At 43.0% G+C, this 24,050-nt stretch overlaps 1 protein-coding gene across 1 annotated transcript; it reads right to left on the bottom strand.

Moving 5' to 3' along the window:
• Positions 1 to 274: 274 nt before the first annotated feature.
• On the bottom strand, positions 275 to 22,986 carry sgo2 (shugoshin 2). Its single transcript, XM_056288914.1, has 8 exons — positions 22,900 to 22,986; positions 22,410 to 22,497; positions 21,804 to 21,979; positions 2,039 to 2,116; positions 1,847 to 1,917; positions 1,560 to 1,702; positions 624 to 1,415; positions 275 to 303 (listed from the first exon to the last, which is right to left on the bottom strand). The coding sequence occupies exons 1-8, from the start codon at positions 22,984 to 22,986 to the stop codon at positions 275 to 277; spliced, it is 1,464 nt and encodes a 487-aa protein (XP_056144889.1).
• Between the last annotated feature and the right edge of the window lie 1,064 nt (positions 22,987 to 24,050).

Consider the following 24,050-nt stretch of genomic DNA (forward strand, 5'->3'; position numbering starts at 1 on the left):
GTCATTTTGTTCCTGAGTGGCCTCCCACATTTGCTTACATGAGCCATGTGTGCCCTCAATAGAGTCTCCATAAATATGTCCCAAATCTGAGTTAGCAAGAGTGATTTGGTGCTCTTCACAAGCATCCATGACAATTTGCGGTTCTTTAGAAAAGCAGCTGTAGAGTGGCTGTTCCGTGGGACTGACTACAGCACTGTGTAGTGAGGGACTATCGCCAGCGACTGAGATGATGAATGTCTCTCTACGACTTGTTGTGGGGTTTCTGCTGGAGACTCTAGGCACTAGAGTTCTCCTTCTCTTGCTCTGAGGTTTGTTGAGAAAGTGTGAAAGACTGTGTAAACATTCTGAATTGGGCTTTGTGGAGTTTAGCGCTGTTAAAATTGTGTCCAGCTGGTGGTCTTGACAAGCTTCATGGTCCCTCTTTTTTTGGTCTTTGGATTCAAAATCTGTTTTGCGCACCCCACTTTCCCTGCAACCTGATTCCAAGTTTCCTTCTTGAGATGGCAAATCATTTGTGATTACAAAGGTTTTCCTGACTGTCACTGCTTTGTTTGACTCAAGTGAATTCTTCTTGCATGAAGTGTTGTCTTCTGACATGTCGAGCTGTGATGTAAATTCAGCACCTTCTTTGGCTCTGGAGCTCTCAACTTCACAGTCAATGAAACAACCATCCTTCTCAAATAAGACAATGTCATTGCTGTTCAACTGGTAAGGGATAGCAAGTGTTTTAGCTGGGTCGTATGATTTTGAAGTATCCTTCATTAATTTCTGCTGTTTACAAGCATTGGCCTTGTTAAATCTGGGGATACGAGAGGTAATATGAATCCTGTTTTGCCCAATAGGTGGATGAGGCTCACTAACCTCAGTGTCAGTGAGGGCGTTCTCTGTAAGGCTGTCTGTCTGTAATGGGGTGACAGCATGAACATTCTGTATCTCAGTCAACTCAGAACCTATGGTGTTAGCCTCCTCAGGATTCTTAGCCCTACGAAACACATTACCTCGTTTGTTATTCCTTTTGAATTCCCTGACAGTCTTCCCCACTGCATCTGCTGTGTGCGCCTTTTTCACCCTCATTGGTTTATCAGAGTTACCAGCTTTTTTGCCCTCCATTTCCACAGTGAGTATTGAGACACCATCGCTTACAGTCATCTCCATCTCTGTGTTCAGTAGCATAGTCTTCTCTTGTCCACCATGATGCTCTGGTTCTGTTGCCATAGCCAAGCCTCTTGGCTGATTGACAACAATAGCAGAAGAGTCTGACGTGTTGGATGTGGCATCTGAGCAGTCCTGATTGTTCTGAGGACAGGGTGTTGAGTTAATATCAGATACTCTTGGGTTAGTGGACAGGGAAGGTGTTTCCTTCTGGGCAGCAAGCCTGTCTTGACCCAAAGGCTTTGCCATTTCCTGCATGCCATCTGCAAAACAAAAAAGGTGAAAAAAATAAAATAAAATTGACTACTTTCAGACAAAACTACATCTATAAATCCAGTCTGACAATAGCAAAAAACTGAATGATTATAAATTGAAACTTAAATATATATATATATATAACCGAATACCTGAAATAAAATCAGTGGACTTGCCGAGTCTACTTTGGAACTTGTGGGAGGCGTTTTTTTCACTTAAGTCCATCATTTTTTGTGTAGGCAGATAAATGTCCTCCCTTGAACATTCTGGTTGGGAAGTTAGCTGAAACGGAGGTCTACATATGAGAGTTTAAGAATGAGAGAGCGATAAAGAGAGGAAGAGAGAAAAAATATATATTTAAATACATTTTTTACAATCACTTTATACATATTGAAGTGCTTGTTTTAAAGGTACACATCGAGCTGAGAAATTTACTCACCTTTCCATTTGAAAATTGTTATCATTTTTGTCTGCAGACTGACCACAGTACTCAGTTGCTTCGGGGATATCCTATGTGAGTTAAGATTGTTGAGTGCATTTAGTGAAATATACTTTTGAGATATTTTACACACACGAGTAATATACAATCGTTATAATCTGATTTGTTGACACATTTTAGCTACATCCTCACATTTTCTGAAGAAAGGAGGTCAGCAGCCCTGCTCAAGTGATGCAGAGTGTTGCTGCGGAGGTCATCCAATATCAGGAGCTGTAAGAGAAAAACAGTTATTCAAAACCAAGTTCATTAGTCAATTTCTCAGACATCTTAAGTGACCACACCTCTGGCATGATTATGAGCTGCGCTGGGTACTGGCACAAATTTCCCCATTTGAGTTTGAGTCACAAAGTCCCGACCTGTTTGGTTTCAATTCAATTTGATATCAATTCAGTTAGGAATGTTCCAGTTAGAATACCAATACTGCTTAGATATGAAAGAAATTATCTCAAAACTAATGCTATGAATTGTAAAGCAAACCTTCAAACTTGGTGCAAAAAGGCTAATGTCTGACATTAGTAATGGGGTCCAAAGCATTAGATAAGATTACTTTTTATTTAACAAAAATGTAATGATCAACACTGATATAACACCACAGTGCAACAGAACAGAAAACTACTTTAAGTGCATACAATATGAGGTTAATACATACTACAGACCTCATACAATATGAGGTCTCAAGCTGAGGTTGTCTTGGTTCCGATGGATTTGGAAGCAGAATGCAAAGTGGTGGGCAGAACTCGCCATTGTTGTTAAGACAGGCAATTTGGTTATCTGAGTTTTCACAGTAAATCAGCAGAAACTTGACACAAGGCAAACTAGAAACATGTGCAGGACGTGAGACACACAAGAAACAATGCTTGGCAAATATCACATATCCACTGAAAAATGGCATCGATTAAAAGATCTCAGGACTTAAAATCAGATTGTTCTAATGAAAAATAATGCATTTTAGGCATCCAGGTGGCATGGGGGTCTATTCCGTTGTCTACAACACGGGGCTCGCCAATTTGAATCCCCGTATTACCTTCGGCTTGGTCGTGTGTCCCTACAGACACAATTGGCTGTGTCTGTGGGTGGGAAGCCGGATGTGGGTATGTGTCCTGGTCTTTGCACTAGCGCCTCCTCTGGTTGGTGGGGGCGCCTGTTCGGGGAAGAGGGGGAACTGGGGCGAATAGCATGATCCTCCCACACGCTATTTCACCCTGGTGAAACTCCTCACTGTTAGTCCATGGGCCAGAGCCCAAAATTTCCTATTTCGGTACACTCAAGGTGGCAAAACTTACTTATAATTTGTGAAAGGATCCATGTCTGTAGATGATATTTTGGTATGATAACCATTCCTGAGTGGCAGCTGTATCACAGTTATCAGCTCATGAAGTTAACCACCCCCTAAAGTAAATTGCATTTTAGACGCTGGTGCATATCCTGGTTTAGCCTCATGGTCAGGACATTTTTCAATGTTCTATAATATTGTCTTTGGTATCATTTTAAAGGGGACCTTCTTAGCTTTCATTCAAGCCCTGTTGTGGATATTTCTCACAAATATAGAGGTCACTTGAGCTCTTCAACCCGTCAATAACACACATCTTTCTGCAATTTTCGCCTAAACTATATACTTTCTTTTAGCCCTGTGGCATCTAGGAATATCAGGGACACAAAACACAAAAACTGGAATACTCACAGGACTGTAAAGATTCAGGAAATGTATAATATACCCATACTATTTCATTGTGTGAGGTGATTGTGAACCTTAAATTAGAAGGGCATTATTACTAAGAAACTAACTAGACCAAAGCCAGTTAGTCCATGGGTCAGACCAGATATCGATATCACCCAAGGTGACACAACTTCACTGGTGCCATTTTATTTGGTACACTAACAGAAGTAAAATAATACATGATAACCTTTCCAAATGAGCAGCTATTTCATTTTTCTTTCAGGAAACCTGTTTCTGTGCCTCTCACAATTGTGTATTTGCCCAGATTTTTACAAATATAGCACTTCAACAACCCTGGTACTGATTAGCCTAGCTTAAACTCTGGGACAGTTCTTAGTTGGCCAACAACCAAGGATAACCAGCACTGTGTACTTCCATTCATTGTGCTAAGCTAGGCTAATGTGCAGCCAGATAGCTTTCTACTAAACACATATAGAGGAAACTGGTATCTATCTTCTTGTCTCACTCTGGAGAAGATTGTAAGCTAATTTCCCATAATGTTAGCATGTTCTTTTAATGTATATGTTAATATGATTAGTTAAAGTGGCTACGAGGAACTTTCATCTTGTGTTGATTTTAGCGGCCTCATGTGGACAAAATACAGCTGTTGCATAGCAACTAGGTAATGTATCTATTTGTGGCTATGTAAGATAAATAATGGTAATATGACGCTGGTGAAGCAAAGTAAACTTTGTTTTAGTAGTGTTCATACACCTAAGTTACATGTATTTGTTTGTATGTGGCAGGTGAAAACTGACTGAATATGGCCACTGGTGAACAAGCAAGTTTTTACCCAATACCAAAGCGCCCACGGGTGGAGTGCATTATCCACTGTTCTGATGATACAGATAAGCTGGTTTCACTACAAAGTGTCGACTCATGGAGAACTCTGCTCAGGGCAGCTCAGATACGAAATCATGCACCAGTTTTGAAACTGGCAAAAGACATTCCTGAGGGACAGATTCCAGCAATCTACTACCACAGAAAGTGTCGCAGTATCTTCACTATGAAGCAAATTCTTGATGGCCTCCTTGCAAAAGAAAAGAAAAGTTGTGTCTCTGCTGAAGAGAAACAATCTAAGAGAGTAGCTCGACATGCTCCAAGTACATCTAGGACTTATGATGCAGAGTGCATATTTTGTCAGAAAAACAGCAAATATTCCAAGAGACAGAATACGAGAGAAGTACTGGTGCAGTGTCGAGAACTGCGAGCTGATGCAAAGATCAGGAGTGCAGCCACAAAGAAAAGGGACAGCAGAATCCTTGCCATTGTGAGTAGAGACCTTGTAGCAGCTGAAGGGCACTACCACAGGTCATGCTATAGACTTTACACCAAAGAAGAGGTTTCCAAAGGAGAGGTTGCCAGCAATGAAGATGATGATGCTGCAGCCCAGTATGAAGCTGCTGTGAATAAGGCATACAATGAGCTGTTCCTCTTCATCAGGATGGAGCTTTTTGGCAATCCTCAAGTGATGACAATGACTGATCTCTCTTCTAGACTGGTAGCTTCAATGAACTCCCAAGGCATTGCCCAAGTCAAGGAATCAACCAAGAAGCACATAAGGCGAAACCTGGAGAGTGAGTTTGCTGGAACCTTGCAGATATTCCCTGATGAGAAAGGAAAATTCCTCCTCTATCCCGATAACTTGTCCATGAGGGAACTTGCCAAAGAAAATCAGTCTCTCAAAAGGGAGCTGCAGACCCTGAAAAGTGTCAGTGCACAAGATGTTATAGCCAAAGCAGCCATCAAATTGAGAGCTGACATTAAAAGTCAAGATGTTCCTCAAACCTGGCCGCCTGAAGTCAAACCAGAAGCAGAATGTCCTACCATTCCAGAGTCGCTCATTATCTTCCTGTACTCTCTACTCACAGGCTCAAATGATCCTGATCATGCATCCCAGAGAGTGCAGTGCCTTCTGCAGTCATTTGGCCATGACATAGTATATGCAGTGACATGTGGAAATAACAAGCCTTCCAAGCACATTGTTCTGCCATTCAGTGTCAAATCGTTGACAGGAAATGTAGAGTTGATAAACATCCTCAACCGACTTGGTCACAGTGTGTCCTATTCACAGATGGAAGAGATCAACACTGCCCTGTGTCTCCAGAAACTCTCATCATCATCAGGGAGTGGCATTGCCCTTCCAGCTAACATCCATCCTGGCATATTCACAACTTTAGCCTGGGACAATATCGACCGTCTTGAAGAAACTGTCAGTGGTGAGGGAACATCTCACAGAGTCAATGGGATTGCTGTGCAAGCAAAGCCAGTCAACCCACTTCCTGTCCAACCCATGCCCACTGTTCCCAAAACAAAGAAGAGAAGCATTGATGGACCCCCACCAATGTTACCAACTTACAATGCTGGACAACGGGTAGGGCCACCACAAAGCAAAAAGTCAGATGCCGATACTGCAGCCAATACTAAGCTTGCCAGAGAGAAAAACCTTCTTTGGGTCCTAGCACGCATGTCACAACAAGAAGAACAGTCAGTCAGCAGCTGGACAGGCTTCAACATCCTGACTCGAGGAGAGATGACGGTCATCCCCGACAATATAGGCTATCTGCCTACCATCAATGCTCCAGCGACACAAATGTCTACTGTCAACGAGGTGCTTAACCAGTCACTGAGCATCATGCAGTGCTTAGGCCTGAGGAAGATTGTCTGTGTCTTTGACCAAGCCCTGTATGCGAAGGCTGTCGAGATCACATGGAAACACCATGACAAGTTCCATGATATCATCGTTAGGCTTGGGGTATTCCACACCATCTGCACACTGCTGGCAATAATAGGAAAGCGTTTCCAAGATGCTGGACTCAAAGACCTCTGCATTGAGTCTGGCATGATTGCAGAAGGCTCAATTGCTGGTGTTATGGATGGCCGCAAGTACAACAGGGCAGTGCGACTACACAAGCTCCTGTATGAGGCTCTCATGCGACTGACCTTGAATGGTTTCCTGTCCTGGTTGGAAGAAACTCACAGGAATGACATGGTTCACCTGAATGAGACACTGAAGACCATTGACAGCCTTGGGAAAGAAGTCTCACAACATGCTTTGAAGGAGGTCCTCGAGAACAGCTCTTGTACACGCATCATGGATCTATTTGAAGTCTACCGTGAGTTCCTTAGAGGTGGAAACGGCAGCCTCTCGAACTTCTGGATGTCCTATTTGGACATGGTTGAAATCTTGTTGGGGCTCATCCGAGCATCCAGAGAGGGAGACTGGATGCTACAATTGGCTAGCATTCGAGCAATGATCCCATGGTGCTTTGCTTATGACAGGATGAATTATGCACGCTACCTCCCCTACTACTACGCCCAGATGTCTGAGCTGCCCATCACACACCCAGATGTGTACACAGAATTCATGGAAGGAGGCTTCTCAGTCCAACTGGGCTCCACCAATCCCTTTGGCCGAATCCCTGTTGACCAAGCTATAGAAGAAACGGTGAACAAAGACACCCAAACAGCTGGAGGGACAAAGGGATTCAGCTTGAAGCCAGGAGCTGTGACCAAATATTATCTCACAGCTGAGTATAGAAGCATGTACCTCAGACAGCTGAGAGACCTGACAGGTCAAGGCAGGTGCAAATGGTCTCATCCAGATCTACAGAGTCCAAGGATCAAGAGAGATGAAGCAGATGTCCAGTCTCTCATGGACCTTATGGAGAATAACTGGCTCAATCCTATGTCCCCTGATGAGATTGATTTGGTTAGCCTCTCCACTGGCAACATGGCTCCACCTGATGTGACCATAGATCTCTTGAGAGCTCTTGAGAAAGGAGAAGAGGCCTACCAAGCATTCCAGCAAACAAGGTTAGATGCAGACCCACCACCTGTGAAATTCCACGACAAGATGACCAAGCAAAGTCTGAAAACATTCTCCAATGTCAGCACAAAACAAGCTCATGGAAAGAAAGCACAGGATGTGGTTCTGAAGGCAGATAGAAAACTTTTCAGTCACATGATCCTGGTGGCTGAAAGCAGGAAGGTGAATCTGAAGGATGTCCTTGCCTACCCATTGGGCCCACTACCATGGGCACTGGCAAATGCTGATGGGTCCTTACGAAAAACAAACAAGGCTGCACTTGCCAGAGAGCTTGAAAAGAATGTATCTCCTGCAGAAGACATCCCAATCCCATCTACTTCCATCATTGATGGGATGAGCCTGGTCCAAAAAATGAATGGCAACAACAAAACCTTTGCACAGGTGGCAGAGTCAGCCTTGACCCAGGTCCTCCATGAGGGAGCACAGAGTGGGAGGATTGATGTTGTTTTTGATGTCTATCACCAGACTTCGATCAAAGATGCTGAACGACTGAACCGGGGTGGAGACATCACTCTCCAGTACAAGAATCTTGCAGGGGGACACCACGTCCAGCAGTGGAGAAAATTTCTGTGCAGTTCCTCCAACAAGACCAGTCTCATCAAGTTTCAGGTGGAAGAGTGGAAACTCCCACGATGCAGAGCTATGCTGCATGGCAAGGTGTTGTACATGACCTGTGAGGAAACCTGCTACAAGTTGACAGAAGATGGGTGTGAGGAAGCAGCAGAACTGCACTCCACACATGAAGAAGCTTACACCCGTCTGCTCCTGCATGCATTGCATGCAGCAAATGCGGGCTCAAAGTCAGTTATCATCACAGCTGAGGACACTGATGTCATGGTGCTTTGTCTTGGCTTCCAGAAGGACATCACCTGTCCCATCTACCAGAAGTGTGGGACTCAGAACCGCACACGGTTTGTCGACATCACCAAACTGGCAAGTTCACTTGGAGACAGCATCTGTGACAGCCTAATTGGCTTACATGCCTTCACAGGCTGCGACACTGTCAGTGCATTCGCTGGTCGAGGGAAGCTGAATGCCCTGAAGATAGTGAGAAAGCACACTGCCTGCCAAGAGACTTTTAGTCAACTGGGACAGACATGGAATGTGAGTGATGAGCTAGCTGTTCCAGAAAATTGAGCAGTTCACCTGTCGGATGTATGTTGCTAATAGCAGCACTGCTGAGGTGAACAAACTGCGTTACCAGCTCTTCTGCACCAAAAGGGGAGAGGTTGAGTCCAGCCAGCTGCCACCATGTAGAGACTGTCTCTTTATGCATGTTCAACGAGCCAACTATCAGGCAGCAATATGGAAGTGCTGTCTGCAGGCTAACCCTGTGGTGCCAAGCCCTACTGAGTATGGATGGACAGACGATGAAGGCAAGCTGGCCATTTACTGGATGCGCTCCCCACCTGCACCAGATGTGGTCTTGGAAATGCTAACATGCAAGTGTGTGCATTCATGCAAAATGCCAAGCTGCATGTGCCTGTCAAATGGACTTCCATGCACAGACATGTGCAGGTTACAGACCTGCAGTAACCAAAAACAGCAGGATGGTCCAGAACTGGACTTTGAACTTGGGGAGTCAGATGATGAGAGAAACTAGCAGTTTGATGAATGACAGTGTAATGATTCTGATGGTATTACTGTGGTAGTAGTCTATTGATGCACAGGATGTTGATTCTGGACTTTACCCAGAGCTTGATAACAATAATGTAACCATATTCACATATACCCATTACCCTACCCATTACCATTACATATACCCACTAATGATATGGGATCACATGTATCATTGACTAAGTATATGTAAATGTCAATGTTGTTTAAAATATTAAAATAGTTCATTACCTCACTATGGTATTCCTTTTTATCATGTATTTTGATTGTGTAGTTAAACAAATGTATAGAGACCAGTTTGTGACCTAACTGGCTTTGGTCTAGTTCTCATTTAAGGCTCACAATCACCTCACACAATGAAATAGTATGGGTATATTATACATTTCCTGAATCTTTACAGTCCTGTGAGTATTCCAGTTTTTGTGTTTTGTGTCCCTGATATTCCTAGACGCCACAGGGCTAAAAGAAAGTATATAGTTTAGGCGAAAATTGCAGAAAGATGTGTGTTATTGACGGGTTGAAGAGCTCAAGTGACCTCTATATTTGTGAGAAATATCCACAACAGGGCTTGAATGAAAGCTAAGAAGGTCCCCTTTAAAATGATACCAAAGACAATATTATAGAACATTGAAAAATGTCCTGACCATGAGGCTAAACCAGGATATGCACCAGCGTCTAAAATGCAATTTAGTTTAGCGGGTGGTTAACTTCATGAGCTGATAACTGTGATACAGCTGCCACTCAGGAATGGTTATCATACCAAAATATCATCTACAGACATGGATCCTTTCAAAAATTATAAGTAAGTTTTGCCACCTTGAGTGTACCGAAATATCGTCTGGCCCATGGGCTATGTCAGATGAAAAGAAGCAGCTGGCGACTCCACATGTATCGGAGGAGATATGTGGTAATGTACAGCCCTCCCCAGATTGGCAAAGGGGGTGAAGCAGAGATCAGGACGGCTCGGAAGAGAGGGGTAATTGTCCGGATACGACTGGGGAGAGAAAGGGGGGAGGGGGAGAACACATTTTACCTGGACCTATTGTGAACATCTTGCTTTTTAACAGATAGTTTTCTGGTCACCAACTAATACCCACCGACTGCTAAAAAAACCCTCAGTAGCAAATACTGCACTTTCAGGTTAAAGGGCTAGTGAACCTTTTTATAGTTTTTGAGCTTTAAACATGTTGTGAGGGCCTAGGATTGTAGAACTGATTGCCTTCACAATAAATTCAACAAAAAAATCAGATGCATCACACCATCACTTTAAGAAAACCTGTTTCGGGGGTGTCTGCATAGCGTGGTGGTCTATTCCGTTGCCTACCAACACGTGGATCGCCTGTTCGATCCTCCAGCTTGGTCATGTATCCCTACAGACACAAACAGCCATGTCTGTGGGTGGGAAGCCGGATGTGGGTATGTGTCCTGGTCGCTGCACTAGCGCCTCCTCTGGTCAGTCGGGGCGCCTGATTGGGGGGGTAGGGGGGAAAAGTGTGATCCTTCCACGTGCTACGTCCCCCTGGCGAAACTCCTCATTGTCAGGTGAAAAGAAGTGGCTGGTGACTCCACATGTATCAGAGGAGGCATGTGGTAGTCTGCAGCCCTCCCCGGATTGGCAGAGGGGACGGAGCAGCGACCGGGACGGCTGGGAGAGCGAGGTGATTGGCCAGGAACAATTGGGGAGAAAAAAAAAAGGGGGGGGATAATTTTTAAAAAATCAAAACCTGTTTCTCCCATCCAAGAGGCAAGGTGTTCTACTACAACACTGCCCCCTTCAGTCTTACCTACACCCCCATCATTGTCTTCTACATCAGTCGGTAACAATAACTATAATGAACGGGTATTGTAACAGTAAAAAGAGGAAATAGCAGATGGCGCAGTGGGTGACAGCAACAAGGCCATCTCGTCGCCATCTGTGATGAGGCTGAGGATGGTGGTGTCATCAGCAAACTTGACAATGGAATTGGAGCATTAGTGGGCCACACAGTCATGTTAGTGAACAGAGAGTACACGAGTGGGCATAGCACACCTGCGGGGCACCAGTGTTCAGGATCAAAGAGGAGGAGGTGATGCTGCCCATCTTAACCATCTGGAGTCTGCCTGTCAGAAAGTCTGATATCCAGTTGCAGATGTAGGTGTTGGAATGGGAAATGGTGGTGTGCAGCGTGATGGTGACGGTGTCGTCGGTAGATTGGATTGGTCTGTAGGCAAACTGCAGTGGATCCAGCGTATCAGGTAGTGATGAGGCGATTGTTGAATCAGGTTACCTTGGCTTTCTCAGGGACTGGGATGTTGTTGGCCTTTTTGAAACATGTGGGGACTAAAGACTGGGCTAGGGATGCACCCATACCACTTTTTTTCAGACCAAGTACAAGTACTTACATTTACAAACTTGCCAAAACCGAGTGCCAATATGAGTTCTTAATAATACCATTACAGTTGTAACACTGACTTTGAAAACATGTTTTATTTTCATCAGATGTTCCTGTCTTTCTGACTAGGGGTCAGACAAAATATCAGTACAGGAATATATTGCATTACTTCCTCTTGCGATATGTTATTGAAACACTGGCGCCAAATATCGATATTTCTTATTAAAATATGCAGGTGCTCTAAATGGATTCCCCCACCAATTTAACTTACCAGAGTCACTGCTTCATGACTCCTAATAGTGGCACTTATCAAATGAATGATGTAAACTTGTGGTGAAGAAGAAACTCACAGGGGGAGAAATGGTAGACAGCAGGAGAAGGCAAATCATAGAGGCACCGTCATCTTTCAAGTCCAAACTCTGGGCCCACATCAGCTTTTACAATACTGATAGGACAAACAAAATCGATAAAGACTACGCGATATGCAAGGACTGTCTCATGAAAGTTAAGTACACGGGTGTAAGAGCCAATATGTGAGGACATTCCCTTTAATAATGAGTGACATCATGTTCAGTGATTGAGTCAGAGAAAGCTGCGTTAGGCACAGCTGAATTTGACAATGAGCATAAAGTTTTTCTACCATGTGACATGATGTAATTGAAACCTTTGTACAGTAAACTTTTTTAAACTGGATTAGTTACTGTGCCTGCAGCTCATTAATGGCTTAACTTGACATCCAGAAGGAATGCCACTACATTTAGAAGAAAACCTGCTCGGAGGAAATTAACACGAATGAACTACAATGGAGAGATGGATGTTAGCTAACGCAATGTGTGTGTTATGCCCTGATTAAAAGAGAACTTCGGAAAGGTAAAGAAAGGATTGAGAACCTTTAAAAGACTCAAATTTCTGAAGATATACGGCCAGACACTCTGAAGTGAATACTGAATGACGAAGCTAATTTGATTCAAGATCCTAGCTACTCAGTATATACTCTTGAGTGCAAATATGAAAGCTTGTCTTCGTAAAAGCCATTGAAGTTTCTGCGTGTTTTAGAAGTTGTGCTGCACCTGTTTGATGAGAAAAGTGGAAATACCTTTTAATCATTTGCACACAATTTACGCATTGCTTTGCTGATATGATGGCTGAAGATAAGGAAGGAATTGACACTGTAGAGATGAACTCTAAAAGAAGGATCAAGCTAACTGAGAAAGCATTGGAGAATAAATTGCATAAGCTCCTTGGAGCCAGGAGAGGGGTATTAGCTCGGATAACTGGTATAAAGAAAGAAGTTGAAAGTTTGATGAATGAGGCCGGCAATTTGTAAAAAGTGCAAGAGTGCATGCACCATGACTCTATGCTCTTGTCATTAAGTTTGAAGAGCTCAGCCAGCAAGTAGGAGATCTTCTGCCTGAAGATGAAAAGGCTGCTGATCTAAGCAATTGGTTTGAGCCTAAGGTGATGACTATAAGACAGTTTGCAGAAAAAAATGAAAATTGAGTACATGCTTTGCGTGAAAGCAAAAGAAACATAGAAAATGGAACAGCTGAGGATGATGAGGTATACAGTGTTCATAATGAAGACCTAAATAATGATGTAGGACCGGAAGATAGTGCATCGCAAGTCACAGTTAGTAATATCCCACCAACACAAAAAAAAGGATTCATTTGTGGGACGCTCATCTGTGATGTCCGCCAGATCATAAGTTTGTGCTAATGAAGAAGCAAAGCTAGCTGGATTAGTTGAACGTGCTGCAGCTTTACAGGGGAAACAGAAGCTTGAATTGGAGGAAGCATGTGTTAAAGCCAATATCGAAAGGCTGAATTTAGAGACAGCCATTGCAGAAAAGAGAGCTCAAGTAAGAGTACTGAAAGAGTATGAGAGATCAGAAGATGGCATGAACAGCTATGTCCGCTCATACGTGGCAAGTGAAGTTCGAGTGAAGGAAGAGGAAAAGAGATATCATCCGCCCACTAACATGCCTGTATCTGGAGCAACGAAAGCATCCAGGTCACTGCAATTTACAGACCCACAGGTTGTGAGACCAAGACACACAGACAACACTGACAGGCAACAGCATGACAGAAGCAATGATAGCATTTTTTAAGTAATGCTTAAGTAAAATATAATGGAGATGCTCGTTAATCAACAGAAACAGGCTCAGCTGCCAGTTAAAGATGTTGCAGTGTTCAAGGGAGATCCACTTAACTATAGCTCCTTTATCAGAGCTTTTGAACAAGTCACTGAACAGAGAGCTGATAGTAATCAGGACAAATTGTACTACTTGCAACAGTACACTGCAGGAGAACAGCAAGAACTTGTGCTTAGCTGCAAACATACTACTGCACCGAGGATTCAAGGAAGCAAAACAACTGCTTCAGAAGCACTATGGAGATGAGCTAACGATAGCTAGTGCCTATATTGATAAAACCTTGAAGTGACCACAAATAAAGTCCGAAGACGGAAAAGCGCTGAACACTTATGCCATATTTTTGACTGGCTGTCATAACACAATGGAAGTTGTGGAGTTCATGGAGGAAATGGATAACCCCACAAACATGAGGATAGTGGTATCCAAATTGCCATACAAAATGAGGGAACGGTGGTGCAATGCAGCATTTGAAATCAAGGAAAAGAGAGGACACAGAGCAAGCTTTGCTGACCTTGTTACCTTCAGTGACTGTCAGGCAAAAATAGCTATGGATCCACTTTTTTAGCGACCTCCAAGACAGCCGCACATCTGCGACAGGGAAAACTAAGAAAAGGGGAAACCTATCAAAAGTGGGGTGAAAGGAAGCAGCTTCGCAACCAATGTGATGGTGGAGAAAAAAAGACCAGTTGTAGCAGCAAAGTAGGCTAGCCCATTCAAAGTGGCTAATGCCTTTGAAACACCGTCTTTTCTGTCAAAACAATCACACGTTGGAGTCTTGCTTCAACTTTACAGAGCTAGCACACAAGGAGCATATTGAAGTCCTAAATACAAAGGGGCTATGTTTTAGGTGTTTAACACAAGGCCATTTTTGGCAAAACATGCAAGAAGACAAGCAGAGAATGGTGTGCAAACAGTGCTCACAGAGACACCCAGACATTCTTCATGAGGAGAAAGAAGCCAATAAGAATACGCCCGTGTCAACAAATGTTGACAGCACTCTAAAGAAAAGGTCACAGGTACTCAGAAGCCTTTTGCACAAGAAATAGATGGCTACACTGGGGCCAGAGAGATAGAGTGTACATTATCAATTGTGCCAGTGAAAGTGAGATCCCTTAAGGGTGGGAGGCCTATAGAGATGTATGCTTTTCTGAACCCTGAAAGTACAGCCACTTTCTGTTCAGAGGAGCTCCGAAAGAAACTGAATATGAAAGGAAAGCCGACTCAGATCTTACTAAGCACAATGGGGCAAGAGGAACCTGGTGGACAGAAGCTGATTAGCAGCTATATGCTCTCAGACCTGGAAGTGTGTGATCTATAGGACACGAAGTACATTCAGTTACCAAGTCTTCACACACAGCAACATCCCTGTACAGAGAGAAAACATCCCCAGTCAACAACATCTGCAAAAGTGGCCATATCTGAGTGAAGTTTACCACACATTGACACTGATGTGGCCCTTTCTCATAGGCGCCAACAACTCAAAGGCAATGGAGCCATGGCACATAATCAGTAGTCAGGATGACAGGCCCTACGCCGTGAAGACCATTCTGGGCTCGATGGAGTGCAGACCTGTAAAGAATGAAAGCATAAATTCCATGGATAAGACAATTCATTACAGTTTCAACTGAATCTCAGTGGAGGAGATAGAACAGCTACCAGTCCAGCAGTACAACACAGACTTTCCGAAGCATCATTATGAAGACAAGGAAGAGATGTCTAAGGAAGACAAACAGTTTATGCTGTCAGTACAAAAGACAACAAGGTCCGTGGATGGGCATTACTGTGTGTGGCTTCCGCTGAGATATAAAGCAGCTCAGATGTCAAACAACTGCTGTGTGGCAGAACAGCGAGCTGGTAGTCTGAAGAGAAAACTAAATCTGAGAAAGAATGAACTGTTTCTTGATGACTACAAGGCCTTCATGAAGATCCTATTTGATAAAGGCTACACTATTGAAGTTCCTCAAGAACAGCTTGACCCCAATGACAACAGGGTCTGGTACGTCCCACATCATGGAGTATACCACCCGAAGAAAAAGAAAATCTGCGTAGTCTTTGACTGCACAGCTTCATATCAGGATGTGTCATTGAATGGTCAATTACTGCAGGGACCTGACCTCGCCAATATGCTTATTGGTATTTACTGAGGTTTCGGGAAGATCCAATAGCGATGATGGCAGACACTGAATCAATGCTCTATCAGGTGAGAGTTCTAGACGCAGACGCCAACCTATTGCGATTTCTGTGGTGGCCAGACAGCAACCTAAGTGCACCGATAAAGGAGTACCTGATGGTAGTGCACCTTTTTGTAGTGACTTCATCTCCTAGTGTTGCTTCTTATGCTTTACGGAGAACGGCAAAGACAGAAAAGACACTGCAACTCCAGAAGCTGTTGAAACCGTTCAGTGCAATTTCTACGTAGCCGACTGTTTAAAGTCTATGGAAGAAGAAGCAGTAGACATGGTGAAGAACCTTCGAGACTTGTGTGCAGAGGGAAGTTTTAACCTCACAAAATGGGTGAGCAACAGCAGCAAAGTCTTGTCATCCATCCCTGCCGAGCACTGAGCCGGCGAGCTAAAAGACCTTGATCTCACTCAAGATGCTCTACCCACTGAACGAGCCCTTGGTGTACAATGGTGCACACAGAAGCTGATACATTCGCCTATAGTATCAAGCTGTAGAACAAGCCAATGACTAGAAGAGGTATCCTTTCTGTCATAAACTACATATACAACCCTCTTGGCTTCCTGGCACCAGTTGTACTTCCTGCCAAGCTTCTTTTGAGGGACCTGTGCAAGGAAAGGCAAAGATGGGAGGAAGAAGTCAGGGGCTGGCAAGCCGATCAATGGTATAAGTGGCAGGAAGATTTTACTCACCTATCGAACTTCAGCATAAACAGATGCATTAAGCCTATGGGATTTGGACACACAGTACAAGCACGGCTGCATCATTTTCTGATGCAAGTGAGAACGCTTATGACACAGAATCTTACCTTGCACTGATGAATGAGCAAGGCAGAAGCCATTGTTCCTTTGGGATGGGGAAGTCTAGAGCGGCCCCACTTAAAAAGGTCACTATTCCAAGACTTGAGTTAACTGCAGCAGTTGTCGCTGTAAAGGTGGACAGGATGCTGTGAGAAGAAATGCAAATCCCACTTCAGCAGTCTATTTTCTGGACTGACAGTACAACAGTGATCAGATACATCGATAGTGAGACAGCTCACTTCAATACCTTTGTAGCAAACAGGATTACTCTCATACGAGAGGCTACTAAACCAGTACAGTGGAGGTACATCAGAACATCACAGAATCCTGCTGATCAGGCCACCAGAGGTATGAAAGTTCAGAGCCTGATGCAAGGTGAAATGTGGATAAATGGACCACAGTTTCTGTTACAGCCAGACAGTGAATGGCCAAAGAGACCAGATAATGTGACTCAAAATCTGCAAAATGATCCAGAGGTCAAGAACATCACAGTAAATACCATCACAGCTACAGAAAGGTCTGACCCTGTGAACAAATTGCTTCAGTACTACTCCAATTGGGACCGACTAAAAAGAGCAGTTGCATGGATTTTGAGAGCCAAAGGAACACTGATCCACCTGAAGGACAAAAGAAAAGAGTTACTACGCTCAAGTCAGTCAGTCAGAAAAAGATCCAGTGAGACAGAGTACTTATACATCATATGGAAGGGTACAAATCTGACATGGAAAAGAAAACTCTTCTCTTGGAACAGCTAATGGCTGCAGAAACAGAAATCATCCAGTACAGTCAATATAAATGGTTTGCTGAAGAAATGAAGGCTCTCCACAGTAATCAGTCTGTCAAGAGAAATAGCTACATAAATGTGATCCCACATTGCAAGATGGCACCTTGAGAGTTGGAGGACGACTGGACAGATCTGCCATGTCAGAGGATGCAAAACATCCAGCAATTCTCTCTAAACACTCAAGAGTTGCTACTCTCATCTTGCATGATGTTCATTAAAAAATTGGGTGCAGCTATATGTTGTCGCAGTTAACACAGAAATTTTCCTCAAGCAACCTCAGGAAGCTTATATCAGAATGCACCGTCTGTAGGAGACTGCGGGACCGAGTGGGGGAACAAAAATGGCAAATTTGCCAGAAGATCGTCTTTTATCGGATAAGCCACCTTTCACCAATGTAGGCATCGATTACTTTGGATCCTTTGATGTTAAATGGGGCCGGGGAACTTTCAAAGGTATGGTGTAATATTTACCTGTCTCACCATCGGGGCAGTGCATATAGAGATAGCGGACAGTCTTGACACCAGCTCATGTATCAATGCCTTGCGCCGTTTCATAAGCAGAAGAGGCCAGGTCACCATCATGCGCTCTGATAATGGCACAAATTTAGTGGATGCAGAAAAGGAGTTGTGAGAGGCTATTGGAAATCTGAACCAGACACACATTGAAAAGGCTATGTAGAAGAAGGGCATTAAATGGATTTTCAATAGCCCAGCCGCTTCCCATCAAGGAGGGATTTGGGAGCGACAAATCCGTACTGTACACAGGATCCTTAGCACCCTTATGAAAGAACAGACTCTCACAGACAATAGTCTTCAGACTCTCGTGTGTGAGGTTGAAAGCATAATTAATCACCTACCGATCACAAGCCCGTCAGATGATCCATATGATATAGAGCCTTTAACACCCAACTATTTGCTCCTGATGAAAGTACAGCGCAACATGCCACCAGGAACCTTCAGCAAGGATGATCAGTATGCTAGAAGACGGTGGAGGCAAGTCCAATACCTGCAGATTTATTCTGGACCAGGTGGATTTGTGAATACTTGCCTCTTCTCCAGGAGCGCCAGAAGTGGTCAAGACTGAAGAGAAGCTTCAAGCCTGGAGACATGGTGTTAATAGTTGACAGTTTATCCCCATGAAACACATGGATAATGGGAAGAATAATCCAAACCATACCTGACTCCAGTGGAATAGTACAGAGTGAAGCTGCAGACCAAAACCAGCACCCTGGAGAGACTTGTAAATAAACTGTGCTTGCTGCAAGAAGGAGTGTGAACACAAGAAGACCACATGATGAAGAAAAATGTGAAGAAATAAAACGGGATTTTAAAATAGTTAATTGCAGTCTCTTGATAGCTGATAACTCTTTACATTTGAGTTGAGTCTGATAATTGTTTAAGTCTGATGGCTCTTATTTTTGAGTTTGTTTGTTAATGTTCAATCTTCCTGCTTAGGGGCCGGATATGTAAGAGCCAAAATGTGAGGACGTTCCCTTTAATAGCGTGTGACGTCATGTTCAGTGATTAATTCAGAGAGAAAGCTGCGTTAGGCACAGCAGCTGCATTAGGCACGTGAGCATAAAGTTTTTCTACTGTGTGACACGATGTAATAAAACCTTTTTTTCAGTAAAACGTTTTTAAACTGGATTACATCTCCTGTCATTCGTGTCAGACTGAAGTTACTGTGTCTATAGCTCTTCAGGGGCTTAACTTGACATCCAGAAGTAATACCAATACAATGGGCAACACCACGAACATGCATAGCCACCTTGTTCGTCATCATCCTGATCTTGTCGTGGAGAAAATGGCTAACGTGACCACAACTGGAAGTCAGCCTACTATAAATATGATGTTTAAAGCAAAGCTTCCTTTTTCATCCCCGAGGGCTACCAGTATGACTAAGTCTATCGCTGGGTTTATTTGCAAGGACATCCATTAAACGTTGTCCATCTTGGGAGAGAGATCCCTCCTCTGTTGCTCTCGCTGAGGTTTCTTCCTTATTTTTTCTCCCTGTTAAAGGTTTTTTTTAGGGGGTTGTTTCTTATCTGATGTAAGGGTTTAAGGGCAGGATGTTGTTGCTGTAAAGCCCCTGCAAGGCAAAGGACAAAATAAAATTGACTTGACTTGACTTGGCCTTTGGCCATACAGTGTAGTCGAAAATGAAGGTTTTCACAGAATGCTTCAAACACTGGAACCAAGATATGACATACTAAGTCAAAAATATTTCACTGAAAAAGCTATTCCAGCGTTGTATGCAGAGATGAGAGCAAAGGTGTGTATTATTTTTTTGAGAGAGAAATGTATTTTTGCATTAATGTATTTTTTTCTTTTTAATTTACACACATTGAAAATATTTTAGTGAAGCACAGTTGTATCCCCCTTTAAAAATTTTACCCCAGAACTGTTCTGCTTTCTGGCAGTTAGACCTTTTACCAGTTTATGGCTATTTTCCATTGGAATGATGGCACACGAGGACATGGACAAGTTGCAGTCAGTGTGTGTGTGTGTGTGTGTGTGTGTGTTTTAAAGAGGCACCCAGCTAAGACCCTATGCACTTTGTTGTACATTGTTGTACACATTTTAGTTGTCAAATTCTGTGAAACTGACACCACAATGCAGTGAATGAATAATTCCTGCTTTTTGCATCTTTTCTCCTTCAGTTACACAGATATTGTGATGTATTGTAGATGATTGTCTTGTAATGTATTGAGTATCGCATAATCGCTGTATCGTGATACTATTGTTATCGTGGGCAATGTATCGTTATAGTATCGTATCGTGAGTTACTCTGTGATTCCCACCCCTACTTTTGACTGTAACGAATTAAATATACATGATGCTGTTGCTGCCATTTTAACATTCAACTTTGTGTTCTCCTGAACAAACATGGCACTGCCACACATTTCACTTAAACGTAACCTGTAACACATTCAGTGGATTTCAGTACAACATACAACTGTAGCAGAACAACTGAAATGATATATTATCATATATTAGTGCCAGGCATGGACACAGCTCATCACATGGGTGGGGCGAAGCAGCTAGTTAACCTGCTACACCAGGTATTGTGTGTACTTGCATGTCAGCCATGTTTTCTGCTTCACTGCATACATATAGAGTTTTGCCAAGTGATAAGGCAGTTGGTTATGCAGGCTTTGGAAGCGTAGGCTATATTAACTGGTACTGAATTAACTAGATTGTTTTATCTACAGGATCATGGACATACATTGACTGATTTATTTTAATGTGCAATTAAAAAAAAAAACAAGGTTGCATTGCTGTGTCACATTGCCCCTGGTACAATGAGGTATTTATTTCAGTCATTTTTAAACAGATTGTACTTGTTCTTTTGGTTTTTTTGTTAACATAGTTCTATGTAGTTTTTATCTGAAGCACAAAACACGGCGGGCATGCAACCACACACAACACAGATGCAGTTGGTATAGCAGGTAACAAAAAAACAAAAAAAAGCCCCACCCATGTAATGCATCGCATCCATGCCTGGGTTGTCTATACTCATCCAAGTTACACATGCTTTTAACCTTTTGATTTCTCGCTGCATTTGGACAAATGACACATCCATGTGTTCATCTGCTTCTCTGCCATCACTCTGCATTGTCTACTGGCTACAGCTCCTTCTCTTCCCATACAAATGGCAAAAAAAAAAGGTATCGCTCACTTTTCACAATTTCCACTGGAATTATCTACTCAGGTATTGGGTGAGGTTGTATTGGATCAGTTTTACGAGTTACGATATTGATATTGGTATTAGAGCATCCATAGACTGGGCCATAGAAATATTGAATATGTCTGTGAACAGGCGGGCCAGCTGGTCAGCACAGGCTTCCGAGAACCTGCCCTGGAATGCCATCCGAGCCAGGTGCTTTGTGGACGCTAACCTTCACGAAGGTTTCCCGCACCTTGGCCATAGTCAGTGATGGCACAGTGTCCTCCAGTGCTGCAGGTGTCTCCACATTAGGCTTGATGTTCACGGCCTCAAAGCGAGCACAGAAGGTGTTAAGCTCATCTGGGAGTGAGGCTAACAAATGTGGAGTACAGCTGGCTTTTCCCTTGTAGTCTCTGATTGTCTGTAGTCCTCTCTACATAGGTCCCAGGTGGGAGCCCTGACAGTGGGACTCTAAATTTGTCTCTGTACTACCTTTGACCTCCCTAAGGTTGTATCTGGACTTTCTGTAAGCATCCATATCCCCTGAGTTGAAAGCAGTGGTCCATGCTTTCAGCTTAGCACAGATGTTGCCATTCATTCAGGGTTTCTGATGTTTGTACAGTAATCCTGTGCATAATGTCATCTTTGCATTTGTTTATGAATCCAGTGAATCCTGTGCACAACTTAAGTCTACTGCTGCCTATAGATAAAGTTCATTTCATCTCAAAATTCATCAGAAGAATACATGTGCACAGCTATTTGCATGGGGGCAGACTTACCAGTTTTTCATGTTTGTGTCTCCAAATGGCTCGCTCAAAAAGCATGGCCTCCACTTCTTTCTGTAGGTACACTTTCTCCATCACCAGCTGCCTGTTCTTCTCCTTCTCGACTTGCAGGGCGAAAGCTAAATCCCTGTTGTTACTCTTCAAATTCATCTTGAAGAAGGAGGAGGTGTCTGGTGTGGGCGTAAAAAAAAATCAGCACGAGTTAATTACATATACATTTAGTAATATGGCACATATTTTATCCAAAGTGACTTACAAGACAGTCAGCAATTAGCAGAAAGTTTCAAGCATTACCAACTGGCATTATAGGATGGCACAACAGAAGACACCAAGAGTAATGGTGTTTAAGTAAGGGCACAATAGTAAAAGCCAAAGCCAAGCGTAGTATTCCATTGTTCATCCATCCATCCATTATCCATCTATTGTTCATATTAGATGCAATTAATTAATTAATGATACAAAAACTGTTTCCACTTTCTGTTGCCAAAAGATGTGAAAAAATAAAACTGAACCGTTCACACCAATGAGGAGAAACGTGTTAATTAAAGATTTATGTTCATATTTCTATCCCCATCATATCCAACTGAAAGACGCACTCACTGAGCATCTTATTCTTGATCTTTGACACCACAGCAAAAGTTTGCTTAGATGCTTTTGAAGGAGTCATTTTCCGCTCCTTCAACATGGTCTTCTGGAAGAAGAAGAATAACAGCGTAGGTGAGCTGATCAAAACTGACGCTAAAGTTAATGAAAACAATGAGTATTCAAGAGTTTACTGTCCTAACTTACTCTAAACCTTTCCTCTAAACTCCTCTTATATTAAACCATGTCAAGCTAGTTGACTAGCGCTTATTTAGCCACAGGGTTTCTGCAGGTTTCAACAAGTTAAATTTAAGACTTTTTAAGACCTTGTTAATACCACTTAAAATGTAATGTAATACCTATTTCATAGCCATAATGGCAAAAGTATGAATAGGAAGAAAATCAGTATTATGAAAATAGGTCCTAGAATTACTTAACAATCATTACAATGTAATATAATTGTAATGTATATAATATAGTATGATTGTTTTATGAGATAATGTATTACCAATGTGCCTAATTTGAGCATTCCCATGCAAATGCAGAAGGCTTCACACTGATTTCCCTCAAATGGCTTCAACCTGCTGTTCTCCATCTTGGTCTCTTTTTAAGTTACACTTCCTTGTATTACCCATCACAGAAATCAAGTGGCCTATATGTCTTTATGCCTGCTCAATCATCCAGGCAAGGAAATCACAGAAAGTTGAATCAGTTCAGCTAGACACAACGTTTATTAACAGCAACGTTTCATCACTCATCTAAGTGACATCTTTGGTTTCAACTGACTGCAGGTATCCCCACCCTTACAAACAATAAAGAGGAATAATAGCCAAAAACTATGATCGGTTTCATATGCAAATTGCTGTAACAACTAGAGTTACAATGGCAATATGCACTATTCACAGAGGATTGGGGAACAGTCGAAATCACAGCATTGTAAGATGGCGACAGACATACTCTTAAGCCCCCCTCGGTTCAGGTATGGTCAACCTGTACACATGGAGGAAGTGGAAAAGAGGGCTCTGATGTCCTATTCATGGACACCACCTAGCCATTGGTTCAAATTTGTGGACAACGCCTGGGTTAAAGTTACATCTCAGGACGCACCACATTTCACTGACCACATCAACTCTGTGGCGAGCCACATCAAGTTCACCAGGGAGTATGTTAAAAATGACAGATTAGGCCCTCTCGGACTGTGAAATTGCACAGTCTAGAAGGGTGACAGAAGGGTACCAGCAAGCGTCAAAGGGAAGGTTTACAAGATGGTTGTGAGACCAGCTATGTTATATGGTTTGGAGACAGTGGCACTGACGAAAAGACGGGAGGCGGAGTTGGAGGTGGCAGAGTTGAAGATGCTAAGATTTTCACTGGGAGTGACGAAGAAGGACAGGATTAGGAATGATTATATTAGAGAGACAGCTCAAGTTGGGTGGTTTGGAGACAAAGCAAGAGAGGCAAGATTGAGATGGTTTGGACATGTGTGGAGGAGAGATGCTGGGTATATTGGGAGAAGGATGCTGAATATGGAGCTGCCAGGGGAGAGGAAAAGAGGAAGGCCAAAGAGGAGGTTTATGGATGTGGTGAGGGAAGACATGCAGGTGGCTGGTATGACAGAGGAAGATGCAGAAGACAGGAAGAAATGAAAACGGATTATCC

This window comes from Lampris incognitus, chromosome 11, assembly GCF_029633865.1.
Source record: "Lampris incognitus isolate fLamInc1 chromosome 11, fLamInc1.hap2, whole genome shotgun sequence".
Taxonomy (NCBI): domain Eukaryota; kingdom Metazoa; phylum Chordata; class Actinopteri; order Lampriformes; family Lampridae; genus Lampris; species Lampris incognitus.